General features: G+C 43.4%; 2 protein-coding genes across 4 annotated transcripts in view; one reads left to right on the plus strand and one right to left on the minus strand.

Annotated features, from left to right (window-relative positions):
- The window catches only part of LOC125242905 (carcinoembryonic antigen-related cell adhesion molecule 20-like), a 151,332-nt gene that overhangs the window by 105,857 nt on the left and 23,734 nt on the right, over window positions 1-21,741 (minus strand). The gene's annotated exons all lie outside the window — the stretch shown is intronic.
- On the plus strand, window positions 335-16,080 carry LOC125242913 (myelin protein P0-like). Of its 3 annotated transcripts, XM_048152018.1 has the most exons (7): window positions 335-391; window positions 1,353-1,466; window positions 11,941-12,303; window positions 14,324-14,432; window positions 14,859-14,884; window positions 15,100-15,131; window positions 15,259-16,080. In XM_048152018.1, the coding sequence occupies exons 2-7, from the start codon at window positions 1,367-1,369 to the stop codon at window positions 15,466-15,468; spliced, it is 840 nt and encodes a 279-aa protein (XP_048007975.1). In that variant the 5' UTR covers window positions 335-391; window positions 1,353-1,366; the 3' UTR covers window positions 15,469-16,080. The 3 variants fall into 3 exon arrangements, with proteins under 3 accessions (XP_048007975.1, XP_048007974.1, XP_048007976.1); XM_048152017.1 differs by lacking the exon at window positions 335-391 and having other exon boundaries at window positions 1,221-1,466; XM_048152019.1 differs by lacking the exons at window positions 335-391; window positions 1,353-1,466 and adding an exon at window positions 4,793-5,300.

A 21,741-nucleotide genomic window follows, 5' to 3' on the forward strand; every position in this document is an offset into this window, starting at 1 on the left:
TGTCCATCTATATTGCACCAAATGCGACACTGCACTGCCTTGTGAAGTCGATTGGATGAACGGTTCTCGAAATAATAAAAATGCAAACGGACATACAGACACAGATTCCTGCCTTTATTAGAGAGAAAAATATGTTCAGCCCCTCTCTCCGAAGAGTCGATGTTCATTACTACCGAAGCTTCGAAGCTCAAAAAATGGTATTCGGACCAGCCCTAAACTTTTTTCCTCTTACAAGGCTATTCCTGAATTCAGTATTATTCTGGGGGCCGGATGGAAATCTCTGGCGGGCCGGATTTGGCCCGCGGGCCGCCAGTTGACGTTGCATGCCATACATCATTGTACTGCACAGATGATTGCTTATGGATTATGGATAAAGTGTTCTGTCTGCAAGGTATGAACTTTATGCATATGAACAGTATAAGAACGAGAGCTCACAGGAAGCAGATTGGAAGCTGTATTTATTGACTGGAACAAAATAAAGAGACAGTTTGCATTTTAACATCTGCGTGTATGGACTTCATTGGCACGCATACTTAACGTGCTTACTTCTGCCACCAACACCAGCAGCTTAATGGAAGGCTGTAATACCATTAATGTAAACCCTTGACCTTGTTGAAATCTAACAAGTAACCATCAACATCAAAATGAGAAACTTTAAATAACTGTAAATAACACAAGCACCAGCACTGCATGTCCAAGACTCAACATGAGGAGGGTAGATAATATATGGTCCATAAACCATACATTGGAGCAGATTTATATTCAGCAGTCTATATACATTACATAATACTACTGCTGTTTATTCTTTTTTTTTTTTTTTTTTTTTTTTTTTTTGTATTATTATAAATTTGGTCATTGCCAATTCACTTCAGTTAAATTTCATTTGATTAGTCTGCCAAAAAGATACACTAAATTTGAAAGAAGTTTAGATTTGAATTATTGGTCACGGTGTTATAAAATAATGTGATTTAAAGCTTATAAATCAGAAGCTCAAAATATCAAATCAATCTAATTTCTATATGCAATGTAAAGATAAGCATACTTTAGATGTAATCTTATTTTAAAATAATAAATCAATTATAAAATTATGAAATCAATTGTCATTTTCTTTTTATTAAAGTTATTATGTGAATAGAAATTAAAAAGTGCACACCACAGAGTGAGTCACAAGCAAAAACCACAATGTTTTTTTCTTTCTTTCTTTTTTCCATGAACATACAAATGCAGCTACTCGGAAATATGCCTGTGTTCAACATTTCTGCTTTTTTAGCAGCTGTTTTAAAAGATCTTTATCTTCAAATTGTCAGGGCATTAGAATGCAGTTTTTAACTTCCCTTTATGTCTTTGAACAGTTTGAACTTCTTTTATGAGATGGACAGCTGTTAACACGAGGTGCTCCAAGCCTATGATGGACTTACATAATGTATTTATTCCTTTACTGCTGTCTTGTACCACTGGGTTTACAGGTAAGTCAAAAAAAAAAAAAAAAACAATGTTGTATTCCATTTTGCTCTTAAATATGCAAGAAAGAAATTATGCAGCAAGATTATTGCATCATTTTTGTTTTCTTGGATACAAATGCAGTGTTAATAATAATAACTTACATTAATAACTATATGGTAAAAATCCTTTGTGGAATGATTTTTGTGCTAAATCTCACTAACATGGTTGTCATACAGTATTTATATCGTTTACAGATACTGTTTTTACAATCATTAATCAATGATCATTATTTTAACTCTGAATAACTCTCCTCCCATTGATCTGAAACTCATAATTTCAACTGAATTTGTCGAGATCTCTTCACATGTTTTTATATCAGTATACAGTAAATATCAGTATCAGTAAACATGGATGATTTGGTTTTGGGAGTTGTATGACTTTTTTACATTTCACAAGAACTCACTAAGAATGTTATATAAATACTTCATAAAATAAAATGTTTTGTTTATGATAAATACATATTAGTCATAAGGAAAGCTGATTCTGCTAAACTCTTTCTGTGCCTTTTTTTTCATTTATAAACGCTTCCTGTCATGCTGTCTTGAGAAATTTCCTGTGCAGACAGACTAAACTGATAAATCAAACTTGCTTAAAATTAGCAAACATACATTACAAATAGATTCTTTTAAAATCTGTGGAATATTTCATATGATTAAAAAGCCTTAAAAAAAAAAGTAAATAGTTACTTCATCTCTCAGCGCATTACTGATTATTCAAATCCTTCTTTTTGTGACAGGCATCAATGTATCTTGCTGCTAGTAGGATACAATCTCTTTTTCACCTATAAATGTTGAAATTGTGTTTTATTGTTTAATTTTAGGAAGTTAGGGCGCAAAGTATTTCATATTTTGGATAAAATGTCTTTCTGATTTCCTCAGAACAGCTGGTGAGGAAGTGTTGCTCAGTCTCTACTTCTCTCTGGTCTTCTGCAGTGTCCTGAGGCTGGCTGTTGTTAGTTGTGTTAGTTTGTTTTTGCAGCCTCATGACCATCTGAATCAGGTGGCCTTTTTTCAATGTTCACTTCATGGTCTTTAAAGGGATAGTTCACCCAAAAATTAAAATTTTATGTTTATCTGCTTACCCCCAGGTCATCCAAGATGTAGGTGACTTTGTTTCTTCAGTAGAACACAAATTATAATTTTTAACTCCAACCGTTGCTGTCTGTCAGCCGTATAATGTGTGTCAATGGTAACACAATCTATAAGAGTAAAAAAAAACATGCATAGACAAATCCAACTGCGTTCAGCATTTGCTTAGTGAGGTCTGATCGCGCTCTGACAACGGCAGTGATGTCTAGCACTCATTGATGTATAAGCGTGAGACATCACTAAGCGAATGCTGAACGCAGTTGAACATAGTGGTGTTTTAGAGGTAAAAAATTATATAAATACTGTTCGGTTTCTAGCACAAACGGATCGTTTCGTGTCTTAGGACATCAATGTGTCGTCACGAGCCGCAGGGTTTAATTTTGATTTGTCTAAGCATCTTTATTTGACTCTTATAAATTGTGTTACCATTGACACATTATATGGCTAACAGATGGCAACGGTTGGAGTTAAAAATCATCATTTGTGTTCTACTAAAGAAACAAAGTCACCTACATCTTGGATGCCCTGGGGGTAAGCAGATAAACATCAAATTTTCATTTTTGGGTGAACTATCCCTTTAAGGGCTTTAAAATGGTAGGAGTTGGGGTCACTCGTTTTTAGATGTTTCCAAAATTTGATGGCTCGTTTCTCAATGTGGATTAATAGAGGTTCAGTGTGTTCCTCTCCGGATACTCTTACAGAACTCGGCATGCAGGGCTTCTGTTGGGTTTTTGTCCCATTTGTCAAGTTCTTGATTTAGAAGAGGACCCCAAACTTCACTGTCTAGTACAATAGGTTCTATGACTGATTGGAATATTTTGAGCCAGATTCTGATCTGGTATTTCAAATTGGATAGATTTTTTTGATAGAATAGAAGGCCCTTATTGCTTTTTTCTTTCAGTTCATTCACGGCCAAATTTTGCTTTCTAGTTGCACTTATTTTCAGCCTGAGGTATTTGTAGCCTGTGGCATGATTAATTTTTGTCATACCAAGGGTAAAATTGTGTCTCTTTCCCTGACATCTAGGTCTTTTCTGGAATGTTAGTACTTTAGTTTTGTTATGGTTAATAGTCAGGCCCCAGGGCTGACAGAACCGATGCAGGATGTCCAGGTTCTGCTATAGACTCTCTTCTGTTGGAGACAGCAGGACCAGATCATCTGCATACAGGAGGAGTCATGAAGTGTGAGGCCAGGTGCTGCTACAGTAATTGTTCTAGTTGTTTCACCAATTCATTAATATAAATATTGAAGAGGGTCTGTGATAGTGGGCAGCCCTGTCTCACACCCCTCTTTTGAGTGAAGAACGTTTGTTTATTGCCAATTTTAATAGCGCCTTAATTGTTTGATTACATTGTTTTTATAATGTTGTATGTTTTACCCCCAATACCTGATTCTAGAAGTTTAGACAGAAGACCTTCATGCCAAATTGAATCACAGGCCTTCTGGAAATCTACAAAGCAAGCAAAACATTTTGGATTTGTTTTGGTTAATGTATTTGTTGATCAGGGTATGTAGGGTGAAGATATGGTCTGATGTAAACTTTGTTATAAGAATTCAATCTGACTTTCGCTCAGGACATTGTTCTCTGTAAGTGTTACATGTTCACTGTTATGTTCCGTTAGTTTGATCCAGTTTTCCCCATTCTGTTTTATTAGTCATTGCATTCACCTGTGTCTAGTTAATTACCTTGTTAAGTTCCCTTTGTTTGTCACGTATATATACCCTGTGTTTTCCTCCACTCCTTGTCTGTTCTCGTTCACGTTGATGTGCTTCGTGTAATCCTGCCTGTTTTGTCATTGAATACTCTACTACGTATTCTCCGTTGTCCTTGTTCCTTGCTACACACACATACTGTAACAGTAAGGAAGTGTATGAGTCTTGTGTTGATGATACTGCAGAACAGCTTCACCAGATTATTGCTCACACAGATACCCCTGTAATTATTTGGATCTAATTTGTCTCCACTTTTGAATATGGGTGTTATGAGTCCTCTATTCCAGGTGTCAGGGAAATGACCAACACTCAGAAAGTTGAACAATTTTAGTAGGGCCAATCTTTGTGCTCTGTTCTTCAGCATTTCATTGAGGATGCCATCTGATCCACTTGCTTTTTTGATATTTAGGGCCTGAATTTGATCATTTTATGATGGGTCTGATGGGTTTTGGTATTTACAAATTTATTGATCATTTTTTCATATATTTGGATTTGTTCTGAGTTCCAGGTGTCTCCATTTTGTTTTGTTTTTATTCAGGAAATTCCATTTGTCCCAGAATTTGTTGTCTTGTTTGGTTTTATGGTTTTTCTTAGATGATTTGAGGTTAGATAAAGTTGCCAAATAATCAAATATATAATTTATGTTCTCCACAGCCAGATTTACTCCATCTCCATTGTGAGGATAAACTCTGCTGAGGAAGTTTATAAGCGAGCATACTTTTGGATGGTCCGTTGCTATCACATATTTTTCTGTGCTGTTTTGCACACATCTGTTGTACGGTTTACTGGGCTGTGAATTTATGTTAGTATTTTTTGTCCTTTTTAGATAAATCATAATTTGGCTGTGATCTGATTGGGGTGTTAGTGGTTTGACCGTGAATGCTCTGAAAGAGAATGGATCTAAATCTGTGATCATGTAATCTACTGTTGAGCAACCATGAAAGGAACTGTAGGTGCATCTCCATAGAGACTCCCCTCTCGCCCTATATTGATGAGGTACAGACCGAGGCTTTGACAGAGCTCAGTCAGAAGTTTCCCGTTTTTATTTACTTGGGCATCAGAGTTATACCTTGGGAATCTCTCTCTCTCTCTCTCTCTCTCTCTCTCTCTCTCTTTCTCTCAAATACAAATTCAAAGTGTGCCTTATTGGCATGAAAAATGTTACAATGTATTGCCAAAGTATCGTCTCGGTTACGTATGTAACCCTCGTTCCCTGAAGGAGGGAACGGAGACGTACGTCAGTAGTGACCGACGAATTGGGATATCGCTTAGAGAGCCCTATCAGCTTCGTGTAAACTAAAACAAGCCAATGGAATTGGCGTGCGATATTTGCATAATGCGCACCGCCCCCGACAGGTGTATATAAATAGGAAGCAGATGCAATCGCACTCTGTTTTTCGCTGAGGAGACAACTGGTGTCCGCGCTACAGCGAGGGTACAGAAACTGTGGCGACGGGACGTACGTCTCCGTTCCCTCCTTCAGGGAACGAGGGTTACATACGTAACCGAGACGTTCCCTTTCAGTCGGTCACGTTCGACGTACGTCAGTAGTGACCGACGAATTGGGATCCCAACTAAAGCGCCACAGTTACGAAACCCCTTCCAGTGCCCAGCGCAAGCTCAGCCGCCCATAGCACCGGCTGGCGGTGAAGGGGGCGAGCTTACACCGAGAGAGTCTACTGCTGTCTAACCACTACCCACTAAGTAAACTAGACACACTGGGGAAGCGAACCCGAAGGGACGCTGCGGAGACCACTACCTACCCAATGGGGGAGGAGTTTACGTGGGAATACACATATGGACTGGCCCGGGGGGCAGTACGCATATGGAGTCCCTGGGATGGCTCCACCTGGTTAGGGGGAGACTCATCTGACAGGTGACAGCAGAGCTGGCTCTGCTAAGGGAAAGACACGGACTCGGCCCGTAGGGAGTTTTAAACCGTGGAAAATACACATATGGGACCGCTCACGTAGAGGGGTCACGACATATGGGCCCCAGCCAACAGACAGCGTCAGCGACGGATGTAGGCCTGGCATCAGACACTCCGCAATGTCCGAGCCGAAGGGGGAGGCGGAGGAGCTCGACAGGGTTCGCCAAGCGGGGAACACGACTGGAGAGAAGTATGCACGTATCCGGCCAGTGGCGGGAATGGCATTGCAAGCCGACACTTAGAGTGGGTACAACACGTCTACCGACTAGTGGATGCGAGTACACGTGAAGATACCGGCTCTACACGTAGGCTATAAAACCTAGCGAACGTGTTGGGTGTCGCCCAGCCCGCAGCTCTACAAATATCTGTCAGCGAGGCGCCATGAGCCAGCGCCCAGGAAGAGGCCACCCCTCTGGTGGAGTGGGCTCTCAACCCGAGCGGGCAAGGCACGACCTGGGAATCATACGCCAAGGCGATGGCATCCACTATCCAGTGGGCCATCCTCTGCTTGGAGACAGCCTTTCCCTTCTGCTGGCCTCCGTAACAGATGAAGAGCTGATCTGAGGTCCTGAAGCTTCGCGTTCTATCCACGTAAACGCGCAGAGCGCGGACGGGACAGAGCAAAGCTAGGGCTGGGTCTGCCTCCTCCGAGGGCAGCGCTTGCAGGTTCACTACCTGATCTCTGAAGGGAGTGGTAGGAACCTTGGGCACGTATCCAGGCCGGGGTCTCAGGATGACGTGAGAATCACCGGGCCCGAATTCTAGGCACGTTTCGTCGACCGAAAATGCATGCAGATCCCCTACCCTCTTCAGGGAAGCCAATGCAACCAGAAGAACCGTCTTAAGAGACAATAGTTTCAGGTCGACTGATTGCAAAGGCTCAAAGGGATGACCCCGGAGAGCTGTGAGAACCAGGGTCAAATCCCAAGAGGGTACGGAGGAAGGGCGAGGAGGATTTAATCTCCTCGCTCCCTTCAGGAATCTGACGATCAGATCGTGTTTCCCCAGGGACTTACCCTCAACTGCGTGGTGATGTGCGGCGATAGTGGCAACATACACCTTCAGGGTGGAGGGAGACAGCCTTCGCTCCAACCCTTCTTGCAGGAAGGAAAGCACGGATCCGACCGAACATGATCGGGGGTCCTCTCGGCGAGAGGCGCACCATTCGACGAACAGGTTCCACTTCAACGCATAGAGACTCCTAGTGGAAGGAGCTCTAGCGGAAGTGATGGTGTCTACAACCGCTTGCGGGAGATCACTCAGAACCTCCGCATCCCGTCCAGGGACCACACGTGGAGGTTCCATAGGTCGGGACGCGGGTGCCACAGGGTGCCCCGTCTCTGAGTCAGGAGGTCCTTCCTCAGAGGAATCGGCCAGGGAGGGGCTGTCGCGAGGAGAATGAGGTCTGAGAACCAGGTCCGAGTGGGCCAATACGGAGCCACTAACAGAACCTGCTCCCCGTCCTCCCTGACCTTGCACAGGAGTTGTGCGAGAAGGCTCACTGGGGGAAACGCATATTTGCGCAGACCCGGGGGCCAGCTGTGTGCCAGGGCATCCGTGCCGAGCGTGCCGCCGGTCAGGGAATAAAACCACTGGCAGTGGGCAGTTTCCGGGGAGGCAAACAGGTCTACCTGGGCCTCGCCGAAACGCTGCCAAATCAGCTGGACCGCCTGGGGGTGGAGCCGCCACTCGCCCGCAAGTGGAGGCTGCCGTGACAGCTCGTCGGCTGCACGGTTGAGCACACCTGGGACATGAGTGGCCCGAAGGGACCTCAGATACTTCTGACTCCACAACAAGAGATGGCGGGCGAGTTGCGACATGCGACGGGAGCGTAGACCACCTTGACGGTTGATGTACGCAACGGCCGCAGTGCTGTCTGAGCGGACTAGAACGTGCTTGCCTGACAACAGCTTCTTGAAGCGGGCCAGCGCAAGACGTACCGCTAGCAACTCGAGGCAATTGATATGCCAATGCAGCTGAGGCCCCGTCCAAAGACCTGCCACTGCATGCCCGTTGTACGTGGCCCCCCATCCCGTGGCAGAGGCATCTGTGGAGACCACAGCGTGCCTGGACACTTGTTCGAGGGGTACTCCGGCCCGCAGGAACGAAGGGTCCGACCACCGGACAAGGGTGCGACGGCAGCTCGGTGTCACGGGGACACGGAGCGTGCCGCACTGCCACGCCCATCTCGGGACCCGGCCGCGGAGCCAGTGTTGAAGCGGTCTCATATGAAGCAATCCGAGCGGCGTGACCGCGGCTGCAGATGCCATATGCCCCAGGAGCCTCTGAAAATCTTTCAGTGGAACCGCTGTCCTGCGCTTGAGCGAACTCAGGCAGTTCAACACCGACTGGACGCGCGCCTCTGGTGAGACGCGCAGTCCGTGCAACCGAGTCTAGCTCGAGACCGAGATAAGAGATCCTCTGCCCGGGGGCGAGTTTGCTCTTGTCCCAGTTGACCCGAAGACCCAACCGGCTGAGGTGAGCTAAAACCATGTCCCTGTGTTCGCACAACTGCTCTCGCGAGCTGGCCAGGATCAGCCAGTCGTCGAGATAGTTGAGAATACGAACGCCCTGTTCCTTGAGGGGAACAATGGCCGCCTCCGCAACCTTCGTAAAGACGCGGGGTGACAGGGCCAGCCCGAAGGGTAGGACTTTGTACTGATATGCCCGACCCTCGAACGCAAACCGGAGGAAGGGTCTGTGTCGAGGCAGAATCGAGACATGAAAGTACGCGTCCTTCAGGTCTATTGCTGCAAACCAATCCCGGGGACGGACGCATTCGAAAATGCGTTTCTGCGTGAGCATCTTGAACGGCATCTTGTGAAGATACCGGTTCAGGACGCGCAGATCCAGGATTGGCCGTAGCCCACCACCCTTCTTTGGTACAATGAAGTAGGGGCTGTAGAACCCCGACTTCATATCGGCTGGAGGGACCGGCTCGATTGCATCCTTCGCCAGGAGGACAGCAATCTCCGCCCGGAGAACAGGTGCACTGTCCAACGACACCTGAGTGAAGTGGACACCCCTGAAAACCGGGGGACGCCGGGCGAACTGAATCGCATAGCCGAGTCTGATAGTGCGAATGAGCCAGCGGGACGGGCTGGGAAGCGTGCTCCACGCCTCCAGACTCCGAGCCAGCGGGACCAAAGGCACCACAGACGCACCGGGGGTGGGGCAGCAAGGCAGAGAGGGACCCGACTCGGACGGCATGGGAGCGGCCCGGAGTGAGGTCGGACTCTGCGAGGCAGCAGTGCGAATGGGAGACGGCGCACGGGACGCGGTCTGCGCCACCACACTGTCGCCTACTGGCGAAATGGGAGGGGGTTGCGAGTGGCGAGGCGGGGCCTGGCACACTGGCAAACGCGCCCTCTTGTGACCTGGAGTTTGAGGAAACTGCTCTTTTTGTGGCAAAGTGGGTACCGCTGGACTCCGGAGAGCCAGCGGCGGTAGATGGACAGACGCCACAAAATCCCCCCGGCCCTCCTCCGGGGGTGGGAGAGCAGATGGAATACTCTCCCGAAGGGCAGGAACCTTCCGCTCCAGGTCGCCCGTCTCAGGGCCGAGTTTTCCCCGACCGCTTGCCACCTGGCTTGGCAGAGACGGGCTGGGCACCACGTCCGCGACCGGCACCCTGCTGTTTGGCTGGTGTAGGCTGCTGCTTTGCCGACTTAGCAGGGGCGGAGGAAGACGCAGGCGGGCGCCCTCGGCGACGAGCGGGCTGAGGCTGAGCCACGGGCGGCTGGGTGGAGGCAGCAGCGGACCGCCGTGGCATGACATGTCTGATAGCCTCAGCCTGCTTCTGTGCAGCGGAGAACTGTTGGGCACAGCTCTCCACCGCGTCGCCGAAAAGGCCGACCGGAGACACGGGGGAATCCAGGAACCGATGTTTGTCGGTCTCCCTCATGTCTGCCAAGGTCAGCCAGAGGTGGCGTTGCTGGACTACCAGAGTAGACATCGCCTGGCCAACAGAACGCGCTGTCACCCTCGTTGCCCGGAGGGCAAGGTCAGTGGCAGCGCGCAGCTCCCCAAGCAGCTGTTGGTCAGGACCTTCCTGGGGCATCTGCGACAGTGCTTTTGCCTGATAGACCTGCAAAAGGGCCATCGCGTGCAGGGCAGAGGCAGCCTGCCCACAGGCACTGTAAGCTTTCTCAGTCAGACCGGCTGAGAATTCACAGGCCTGGGACGGGAGACGCGGCTCACCACGCCCGCCAGCGGCCGTTGGACACAACTGCATCGCAACAGACCGCTCGACTGGCGGGAGCTTCGCGTACCCCCTGGCTTCCCCGCCGTCCAGGGAGGTGAAGGCGGACGAGGGACCAGGCCCTGTACGAGCCCCATACGGAGCTTGCCAAGACCTGGTCACCTCATCGTGTACTTCCGGGAAGAAAGGCATTGGGGCGGGACGCTGGATTTGACCAGCGCGACCCCCCCCAAGTACCAATCGTCCAACCGAGATGGGCCGGGACAGGGTGGAGGGTTCCACTCAAGCCCGACGCACAAGGCGGCCCGGGAGAGCACAGCCGTGAGCTCGGGATCCGACTCGGGCCACGCTACCGTCCCGGGCGGCAGCGCGTCCTGATCTTCCTCCCCCGAGGACTCAGGCTCACCTTCCGATGCAGCAGTCGACATCCGATCCGCCGCCGGCACACCAAAGGTAACGGCTGGACAGTCCGTAGAGGGCCCAGCGGAAACCAACGGTGGCACGATGGGTTGCGGTGCTGATGAGGCGGCAGGGGCCCGAGGAGCGTTTCCGCTCGGCGGGGAAGCCCTGACCGTAAGCCTCAGGTCACCCTTCCTATACACCGCCGAACCGTCATTCCGGCCCGGGCCGGAAAAAACGGTCGAACGGGGCACAGGGGAGGGGGCCCCCGCTTCCTGAGACTTCAGGAAGGAGAGTCTCGACCTCAGCACCGCAATAGTCATGTTCCCGCAATGGGAACATGAACCATTCACAAAAGCTGCTTCAGCGTGCTGAATGCCCAAACACGAGATGCAACGATTGTGCCCATCAGCAGGGACCAGGGAACGACCGCACCCATTAACGCACAGACGAAATGACATACTGTCAGGGTTCGTCTGTAAAGCTCTTTTAGAAGGGGAAAACAGTCAACTCGCTCGTGCCGAAGCACACAGGGAGTGACGCGATGTGCCAGGTACACCACTCCCTGGACACACCGAGGAACCGGCCCAAATCGCAACACACACACTTTCACTCTAGGCGTGTGCTGTGAAAACAGCAGTTGAGAGCTATAGCTCGGATCCTCGGGAGCTCGCGACCTCGCTGTAGCACCGTTACACCGGCACACACGGCTTGCTGTGAATCCTCTTCGAGGCAGTTTAGTTCACACAAACAGTCTTCTTAAACAGGACACCACTGAATGGCTCCGAAGCGAAAGACAGAGTGCGATTGCATCTGCTTCCTATTTATATACACCTGTCGGGGGCGGTGCGCATTATGCAAATATCGCACGCCAATTCCATTGGCTTGTTTTAGTTTACACGAAGCTGATAGGGCTCTCTAAGCGATATCCCAATTCGTCGGTCACTACTGACGTACGTCGAACGTGACCGACTGAAAGGGAACTAAATTTTTCTAACATCAACATATCAACATACAGTGAATCACGTGTACAAATACAAGCATAAAAAAGTAGAACAATCAATCAACATTTTAGAATTCTATAACAATTTCTCTCTCTTTACCAGTACTGCATGGACAGAAAATTTTCACCCATCTTGAGGTTACTGGGTACCAGGGTCATGATGTCACACTATTGTGCCAGTACATCCATGGAACCACAAAGGACAACATATCACAAGTACAGTGGACGTGGAACAATCAGTCCAATAAATATGAAATCATGATCTTTAATATGGACCATGGCCTTTTTCTGCATGACACATTTCTGAAAGACAGAGTCAGCTTCAGTAAGAGCTCTCCTCTGATCTATGACGCCTCCATCATCATCAGAGATGTGAGGATGAGCGATCAGGGAGTCTACAGCTGTGACTACACAACCTTCCCTAGCGGCAGTTATAAAGGACAAACCACTCTTAAAGTGAGAGAAGGTACGTAACTGTTCATTTAAATTTACCAAGGAATCTAAAGAAGTTATTATTTTGAGTTGAAGGTCTTTTACAAAAGCCTTTTAGTACTAAATATAAGTATAGGCTATTGTCATTTTTAATTTCTGTAAAAACTCTGTTTTCTGTTTTTCTAACCCAACTCTATAAAGGTCCTTTACACGTAATAACAGTTCTATTTAGAACCGTATTGTCACAAAGAACCCTTTATATGCTGAAATGGTTCTTTATGTTAGAGTTCAGGGTTCTTTATACCTGCATTTTGTTTTACAAAGCTTTAACTGTCAAACCACCTCATTATTGATTTTCTGGAGCTCAGCCATTCAGTTGCATAGACTGTCAACACACTCTTAACAGGTAAATGATTTCTTTCTTAAAATGTCTATACATTTTAACTTTAAAATTGTAACTGCTGTCCTACCAATCATGTCTTTTACTCTTTTTAATTTAACAGAACATGTAAGTGTGACCAGCTCTGTTCAGTTAAAGGGTTAGTTCACCCAAAAATAAAAATTATTTCATTAACGACTCACCCTCATGTCGTTCCAAACCCGTAAGACCTCCTTTCATCTTCGGAACACAGTTTAAGATATTTTAGATTTAGTCCGAGAGCTTTCTGTCCATCCATTGAAAATGTGTGTGCAGTATACTGTCCATGTCCATAAAGGTAATAAAAACATCATCAAAGTAGTCCATGTGACATCAGTGGGTTAGTTAGAAGTTTTTGAAGCATCTTATATAGATTTTGGTCCAAAAATAATAAAAAATGCGACTTTATTCAGCATTGTATTCTCTTCCGGAATCCTTTCCATTGAATTGATTCCTCTGAATTGAAAGGATCAAATTTCGGCACTCAATTGGTTCTCGAAGTTGATTGGCTGAGCGGCACTGGGACATTCTCTTTCTGCAGGTTATATAGTTACGCCAGTAGACTATGTCGACAGTAAACTGTCTTTATGAGTGAGTCATTGAATCATTAACTCATCATTCATTCAACACCACTTCATTCAGTAGCGCCACTGTGTGTTGCTTAGAGTTGCTTTTTTTGTCATTTGCTTTTGTCATTTGCAGTTGCTTTTTTGACATATTTTTTTGTTGGTGGACCAAAATAGACAAAGATACTGGCAATATTGTTTTTATTTATGTAATAGTATATTAACTTTGTTTAATGAATTGTTGTGATGCTGATGGTCTGACTTTACACAAGGCAATTCAGCTGCAAACACGTAAACTTGTTTTGCCCTTAAAATTCAACTTTGATCACCAAAATGACATTTGATTATGACATAAATGACAACATTTATGCTTGTAATTAATATATATATATATATATATATATATATATATATATTAATGCCTTAAAATAGCTTGAATATAACTCCTTTGCTTTATTTAGTATACACGGAACCATGAATATGCAAATTAGCCCTGCCTCCACTCGCTCTCACCAGCTCAGTGATCCATTCGGTCAACTTTACTGTAGTAGTAAATTCTGCACAATGGCAAATGGAAATACTGGTTTAATTCAACCATATATGTTTGAACCAGAAACGGATTTAGAAAAAAAAAAGTGGAAGAGTGAATTATAGGCTCTTATACAAATTGATGTCAGAATGGTAATGCGTTTTAAGTATCATTCCCTGCAATGTCGGAAACATAATGGTAATTAATATGATTAGCCTTTTTCTTGACTATGTTATCAAACAGCTAATAATGTGTTGCTAATGTTACACAAACCATTCTTAGTATTACAAATGGTGTGGTATGACTCACCATAAGTTTAATACTTTTAGTGAGTGGTTTAGAATTAACCTCTGACCAAGTATAAGCAATGATAAGCCTTGTCTTTATAGGTACTATTATAAAATGAATGAAAATCTCGAAATAAGCATGAAAGATAGAAAGTGTGCATTACATTCATGAATTCTCTTTCACCACCAGAGTTCCCACTGATTTGCTAAATTGCTGGTTTAGTACGAGCTCACTCTCGATTGTCTGTCCACAGGCAGTCCTCCTGTTCTGTCCACCGCTGAGGCTGTAGGGATTGCGACTGCAGTAGTGCTCATCACTATGATTACAGCTGCTGTGGGGTATTTATTCCTGATCAACAGACGGTATGCAACTAGAAAACGTTCAGCATTTAGTCATTTTTTAATTGTAATGTCATGGATCTGCATTGAATTATGACAGATTTATGCTAACAGCCAACTAACAGAACCTTTGCTACACAAAGTGTTAAAATGAACAAATCTGTTTTCGAAGGTTCCCCAATATTTCATAAATTAATTTATATATATTAAGATAATAATAAGATTCATGTATTTGTGTATATTACAGGTAAAACCAAGAAATTGTGGCAGCATTAGACATATTTTTAAAATGCAGCATAATCCATCATTGTGTTTATCTTTACTAAACCTGGAACTAATAAAAATGACATACTAATATTAAATAGGGAAGCACAGTAAAACAATGCTAAAGTGAGAGAACTGAGATAAAACAACTTTAACATTTCTCTTTTTATCTTTTGCACATGGTAGAAGAGCTGGCAACACTTTCACTTATTGTAAGTATAAACTTCATGCATGGGCTGAAAATCTCTCTTTTTAAAGAAAAAAATCAGTGTGAAACTGCAAATATTATTGATTCTTTCATGATTAATTGCTTATGTTCCTTAACATGGGGGGGGGGGGTATACTTTCCTTTTGGCTAGACTACAGACTCCATTCCTCTTCTTTAAAATAATGCTGTTATTTGACCTATGTTTTATCTCCTTACTAGGTACAACTCAGAGACCTGATGACCTACAACAGGTGAGACTTCCTGCTGCTGCATGTGTCAACAGTCCTGAATCTCATAAACAAGTCATATGGTATTTCACAAGTGCCAAATAAGCCAAGAGCTTCTGTAAATGACTAAAATTCTCTTCACCTGTATTAGGATGTCACATATGCTGATGTCACAATACTGAAAAGAGGCAAAGTTAACAGAAGCACCTTGCCATCAGGGGACATTGAATACGCTGCGGTTTGCTTCAATGGTCATTCAGGATCGACGTCAGTGCGAGCCTCAACCAATCAGCTGGCTTTAGATGTCCACACACCAGAGGAGCAAACTGTGTACGCACAGGTGAAAAAAGACCGATTTTGAGTACAAACATCACATCCACTGCAGGTTTCTATTGAAGAATTAGGTGTTTGAACAGTAGAGATAGTAAATGTCTGATCATACCAAGGACGATAACTATAATCAGAGGTCTCCAAACTCGGCCCTGGAGGGTTGCTGTCCTGCAGAGTTTAGCTCCAACTAGATCCAACACAACTGCTTGAACGTTTCTTGTATGCCTAGTGAGACCATGTTTAGCTGGTTCAGGTGTGTTTTATCGGGGTTGGAGTTAAACTTTGCAGGACAGCGGCCATCCAGGGCCGAGTTTGGAGACCTCTGACTATAACTATAGTTTTAATAATCATTCTAATCCTAACAATAAGGAAATCCACACAACCACACCATAGTGTCACCATTATGTTCTGTTCATGGACTTTCAGTTTGTTGTCACTTGTGTTCCCTGTTCCACATTGCCGCCACTCATCAGTCAGCATGGACACTTACAATCCTCATAGCTTTTTGTCATTTACCTTTGTGTATTTAAGTTCCTGCCTGAGTTCAGTTCACTGTCCGGTATTGTCTATGTTAAGTGTACATGTTGCTGCCTATACTTCTGTCTATGGATATTTGTATCATTAAAATTCATTTTGGATTCTATTCATCTTCCTCGTCTGCCTTCCTGCAACATACATGACATAACGATAAGCTATTACGATAACAACAGCGGAGCAATATCACTGGAATCACTTTGAGAACTTTTTTTTTCATCTGATAAATGATAACATTGACAGCCGATCAGAATCCAGTCATCTTGAGCATTTTAAGCGGAAAATGGCATAACTACTACAGCATACAATTATAATAAACAGAAATGTATTGTATGTTGGTGTGGACGCAAATATAGATATTACTCTTGGTATGAACAGGCCTTAATAATTTCCCAAAAATGGCCCAAAAACTGACACTGACAGTGTTTTGGCAAAAAGTGAGCTGCTTCTCTTTTTTGAGGTAGACTTGAGCCTAGCAAAAGTCACAAGTCTTGCAACTTCTTAAAAAAAATGTGCTGATTACAAGATATTGTGAACATGCATTCCTAAGTGTTCCTTTATTTTCATTTCTTTGTTGGCTTTGATTTCGATTTAGAGTAACAAAATTGTCTGCAGAAAGCAGAAAAACACAATCCAGTCTGTAGCATAAGGGATGAGAGAGTTGAAAAAAAATGAAAAATGCATGATGTTAAAGACAAATTAACACATTTTTATTCCAAATGAGTTTCTTTGTCTAGTTTTGACATAACATGGTTGAAGATTCCCCGTCAACCCGTAAAACTGACCCCTTGACCTTGATGCATTCATTTAAAATATCCTCTTCACCTCCAAAATGTAATATTCGTGTAAATAACCATCATTTTATAATGCAATACACCTTTGTATAGAAAGTTTTATTAAAAAAAATAAAAAAAACTATTAAAAAGAGGTTAGGAGACCTTTTAGAACATCTGTGATTCTTCTATTTCCTTCCTACTTTCATCAGTCGTTTTTCAGTGCATGTGATGTGTGTGGAAAAAGATACATATGTAAGTTGAACCACAGCATCAAATGTCTGACTTTCTGTTTCTAAAAACACTGATCTGTGGTAAATGTATCGTGTGCAGATTTGGGTTGAGGTATGTGGTGTGATTTCCAGCACTGTTTAGGGACTCACAAGTTCTTGCAGACCCATCAAAGTCCACGTTTTAATGAACACACAGCTCCTTATGTCCAATAACACACATATTCAGTCAGAGTTGATCTCCTCGGTATCAATAAAGTATCTCTATTTTTAATTTCCAATTCAGACAACACAACCCCAGAATTAAATTACACAGACAGAGAATTTAAAAATAAGTATAGTACAGAAAAGTAAGAATATCTGTTTAGAATATCTTTTTAATTTCAAATATCTTTGTCCTCCATTAACGTGTGTGCTCTCATTCTGTCGAAGTCTGGCTCTGGGGACGTATTCACAAAACATCTTAAGGCTAAAAGTACCTCCTAATTTACAGATTTAGGAGAAACTTAAAAATAATGGGTGTGTTCGTCCTAAATTTATGACTCCTAAATTTTTTCTCTAAGAGTATTTCACAAAGTATTTTAGCGCTAAAACTAGCTCCTAAACCTGTGAAATGTTAGGAGTAGTCAAGAGGACTCCTAAGTCACTAAGACCAAATCACAAACAGTCCTAATCCACCCAAAGACACTGTACACCATTGAGGCAATAGCGTATTTGGCGTGCTGTCCAAGGGGATCGAGGGCTCTGATCTTGGAATTTGTTTGGAATTTATTTAGCCCAAACCCAGAGTTCGCCCCATATCCCAGCCGAGAGAGAGTTGCGGGTTTGGCGGAGGGATGCAGAAAACTGTTGAGGTAAGGCGAGTCGGCTCTCGTCTGTGTATATATACCTCCACTCGAGCTGATTAGAAAGACTGTTTGAATGTGTTTCTCCCAAACTTTGTTTATAGAGCATAATTTTTCACTTGAATTCTGCAATCTCTCGAGATGCAAACTTGTAAGAGGTGGACAATTAACTGAACATATACTAGTTTAATTTGTGACATTTAGCCTACATTTCAAATCTTTCTTTGAATATGGCAACATTTGTATTTTAAAACCTTTTTTTGAATATGGAAACATAATATCTCGTTCTACAATATTCCTATGATTAAATCGCTGACAGAGACTTCTCCTCCATCAGCCAATCACTGTGGGCATAGTTAGTAAGTGTGTTGACATCATCCATAGCAACAAGGTCAACCCCGCCCTTACTCTTAGCTTAAGACTTCTCTCTATTCCTTAGTAAAAGTTTGTCTCAGCAGCTTTGTGAATAGGTTTTAAGAGAAAACTAGAGAACTTTTACTGCTATTTAGGAGAACTCTTAGTGGCAAGATAAAATGTTTTGTGAATACGGCCCCAGAATCACAAGGGAAGTTTAATATCTCTGTGCTGTCGTGAAGCACTTCTAAATCCTCAGATTGAGGCGGGCAATCTTAAATCTTAACCAACTCGTTTTCAAGGTTACTTCAGACATGGTCAATGTTATAGTATATCGTTCAATAGTGCAAAAGAATCCTTGATATGACACATGATTTTCCAAAAGAAAAGGATAATTCTGTCGTTCCAAGGAAAAGATGGAAAGCACATTGTGAACAAGGGGGCAAATATTGCAAAAACATGTCATACTTTTGTCTCCCCTTTTTGTCAGTGTCTTTTTTCTCATTTCTGCTCTTCCATTAGGCCTGTGTTGTTGCTAGACCATAGATGCAAACGCTTCACCATTTTAAGATCGAAATAAGTCACCTACGAGATTTGCGTAGATCCGATGAGAAAGTGTTTTTTTGGGGGGGGGGGTCTGAGAGGACAGTCTTTGGACAGGATCACAGTGAATGAAATCATAAGAATCACGACTTTTCAGTTGTCAAAAAAAAAAAAACTCAGACATCCTGGCTTCGCACCACATGCAACGCTCCTGGGAAGAGTGCACGACGGAAGAGTCATCTAAAGTAAAAGTAGTGTTATGATAACCTTTGTTTAATTGCCATAAGTATCGATATGTAAAGCTTGGGACTGTTAATAAGTCCCAAGCCTGTTGTGCGCACTCATACTCTCATTGAAGGTGCTACCTCTTTAAGCTGAATTAACAGCAGACTCATTGAAGGCGCACACTTGGGGAGAGGCATGAATACAGCTGTTTTTGTATCACTCTCTCGTGAGATCACAACCACCGCTGTCCGCAATGTCAGACCCGCACCAGCTCGCAGAGGTTCCTTCCTGAAGAACAACTCGTCTGAGTTAAACACTCTCAGTAAATTTGCAGAGCAGGAACAACACTGCTCGGCTCTGAAGCGAAAAGCAAATATGCGATGCACCTTCTGCTCATTTATACCTGTGCTGCAGGACAGAGCAACTGGATGCAATTATCGCATACCAATGTGCATTGGCTCGTTTTTGTTACACTCGAAGTAGACTGATCTCTCAAAGCGATCCCCAATTCGTCGATCAGTTCCGACGTACATCGAACGTGACCGACTGAAAGGGAATGTACATTTACACACAAACTGACCAGAAACCCCAACTTTTAGACACCATCTTTCTTTCTCTAGTTCAACTGTCACCGAATGGAAAGAATAGGATTATGGTAGGCCTATATCAAAGGCAGCGAAGGATACTATGCTGCATTCAAAAATTGATCAGATGACCTCAGGAGACAGGAAGTGAAGCTAACGATGGATTCGGACGTGCCTTGATGCCTTCCTACTAGGGGTGTGACGAGACAGGTAGCTCACGAGACGAGACATGAGTTCACAAGACGAGATTTTTACAAACTATTTTTAAGAAATCCTCAAAGATGATTAGAAAAATAATCTGCAGGTGCATTTGAAATGTTTTAACTAATCATCTTGTAATTATTGTCATTTCAGTTCTACTTTCGGAGTATGAATTATCATATGCAGTAAAAGACAACAGTATTCAAGCACTGTAAAACGTTTTGCCGCAAATTCAACTGACTGGCTTCTCTCCTGTATAATTTCATACAAGTCTCTTCAGACCTTACTGTACATGATTTATGAGCTTCTACAACTTTTGACTTCCAAACTGAACTCCTTTCCACAAATTGTTTATGGAAATAAAAAGAGTATAAATAAAAATGGTAAAACTTTACAATAAGGTCTCATTTATAAACAATGTTTTAAACAACATCAACAATGAGCAATATCTTTAGACCAAATAGAGACCAAATTTAAGCATGATACAGAGCTCAGAGATGGTTACAACTACACAGCCCAGCCTAAAATAGCTTTAATATTGAGAGATATTTGGATGCATCAGGGAGCCGCTTTCAAAATGCGGGGTATTGACATCGTATTTGAATGTGCCCTCGCGTTTACTTTCACTTTCACGATCACGCGTACTCTGTGAATAGGGAGCGGCAGCGACCGTTATCCAACTTAATTAAATGTTTTTTTTATGTCTATAAAAAGCAAAATGACAGTGGAGGCATAATGTAATCATTATGCATATCCTAATTTCACCCTCACACAATCACGAGACTGCTTTTTCGCCTCGACGAGAAATCTTGTCACAATTTAGTCTCGCGAGATCTCATGACACAAGATCTCGTCACACCCCTACTTCCTACCTTGGAATGCATTTTTTTATTTTTTTTATTTCCAGTAACCCATTTAACTTCAATGTACGTCACACCCTGCATCCATGTGTTTTGGAACCTGGTAGCTGGTTTCAAGCTGTTATGAGCTGGTTCAAGCTGATAGATTGTTTCTTGTCATCTTAGACTAAAAACAAACTAGCTCCTTGCTGGTTTATGGAACTATCAGCGGCAAAAATGTAGCTTTTTGACCAACTAAGATGTTCTGAACACAGCTACCAGTTCCAACTGGATATTTCAGCAGGGATGAGACTGGGAGGAAATGATTGCATTAAAGTGCAGACTGATCTCATCTGTGAAAGGAGAACCTGGGAGAGGGAATAATGCAGATGTATGCGTTTTGTGAACTAGAAAGAGGAAGTGGCAATGAATTGTAAATGACACATCTCATTCTGTAAAAAAACAAAACTCTCTGATTATAGCCAATGAGTTTACATGATTAATGTGACACATACACTTAATTTATTAGTGACCGAGAAATAGGGCAAAATCTTAAATATTTCTTCATCATTGCATACATTGTTTTAATGTGGTCTCAGACTTTCTGACCACAATGTATGTGTTAAAGAGGAAAGGAAGAGGTTGCAGTTGAGGCTGGGGTGGTACTCGTTCATGGTGCTCTCAAGTAGGAAGGCATATTTAGAGCTCAAGACTGTTTAGAATATATGTATTATGTAGTTCTAATATGTAATATTAATATGTAGTTCCACATCCACTGATACATTTGATAACGGGAGTTTTGAGAGAGGAGAGGAGAGGGTGTATCATCAGTGTATGCATCATAAATAAACATTTAAACACTATTTGACATGCACAATATCAAACAGAAAGAAAACAGTAACACAGCAAACAAAAAAACTGATAAGAAAATACACAGTCAGTAAGCCAAGGGTAATCTACACGAAAAACCAACAAGAAAATAAACAAGATTCACGAAACTCATCCATACACATATGCAAATATATGCCTGCTGGCACTTTCCATTAATATGGTACAAAACTGAAAATATTTAAACAATTTTTTCCCTTTTCAACAGATGCTCAGTGTAAGGAGATGCATAAAGCATTAGAGGCACACATCTCAAGCTTTTTTGCTATGACACCTGTTAGATAAGTT

Source organism: Megalobrama amblycephala, linkage group LG13 (genome assembly GCF_018812025.1).
Source record: "Megalobrama amblycephala isolate DHTTF-2021 linkage group LG13, ASM1881202v1, whole genome shotgun sequence".
In the NCBI taxonomy this organism is placed as follows: domain Eukaryota; kingdom Metazoa; phylum Chordata; class Actinopteri; order Cypriniformes; family Xenocyprididae; genus Megalobrama; species Megalobrama amblycephala.

Coding starts and splice junctions, on each gene's coding strand:
- LOC125242913 (XM_048152018.1), top strand. CDS start 1,367: ATGAGATGGACAGCTGTTAACACGAGGTGCTCCAAGCCTATGATGGAC. Junction 1,467..11,940: donor TTGTACCACTGGGTTTACAG/GTAAGTCAAAAA, acceptor TCTCTTTACCAG/TACTGCATGGACAGAAAATT. Junction 14,885..15,099: donor TGGCAACACTTTCACTTATT/GTAAGTATAAAC, acceptor TCTCCTTACTAG/GTACAACTCAGAGACCTGAT.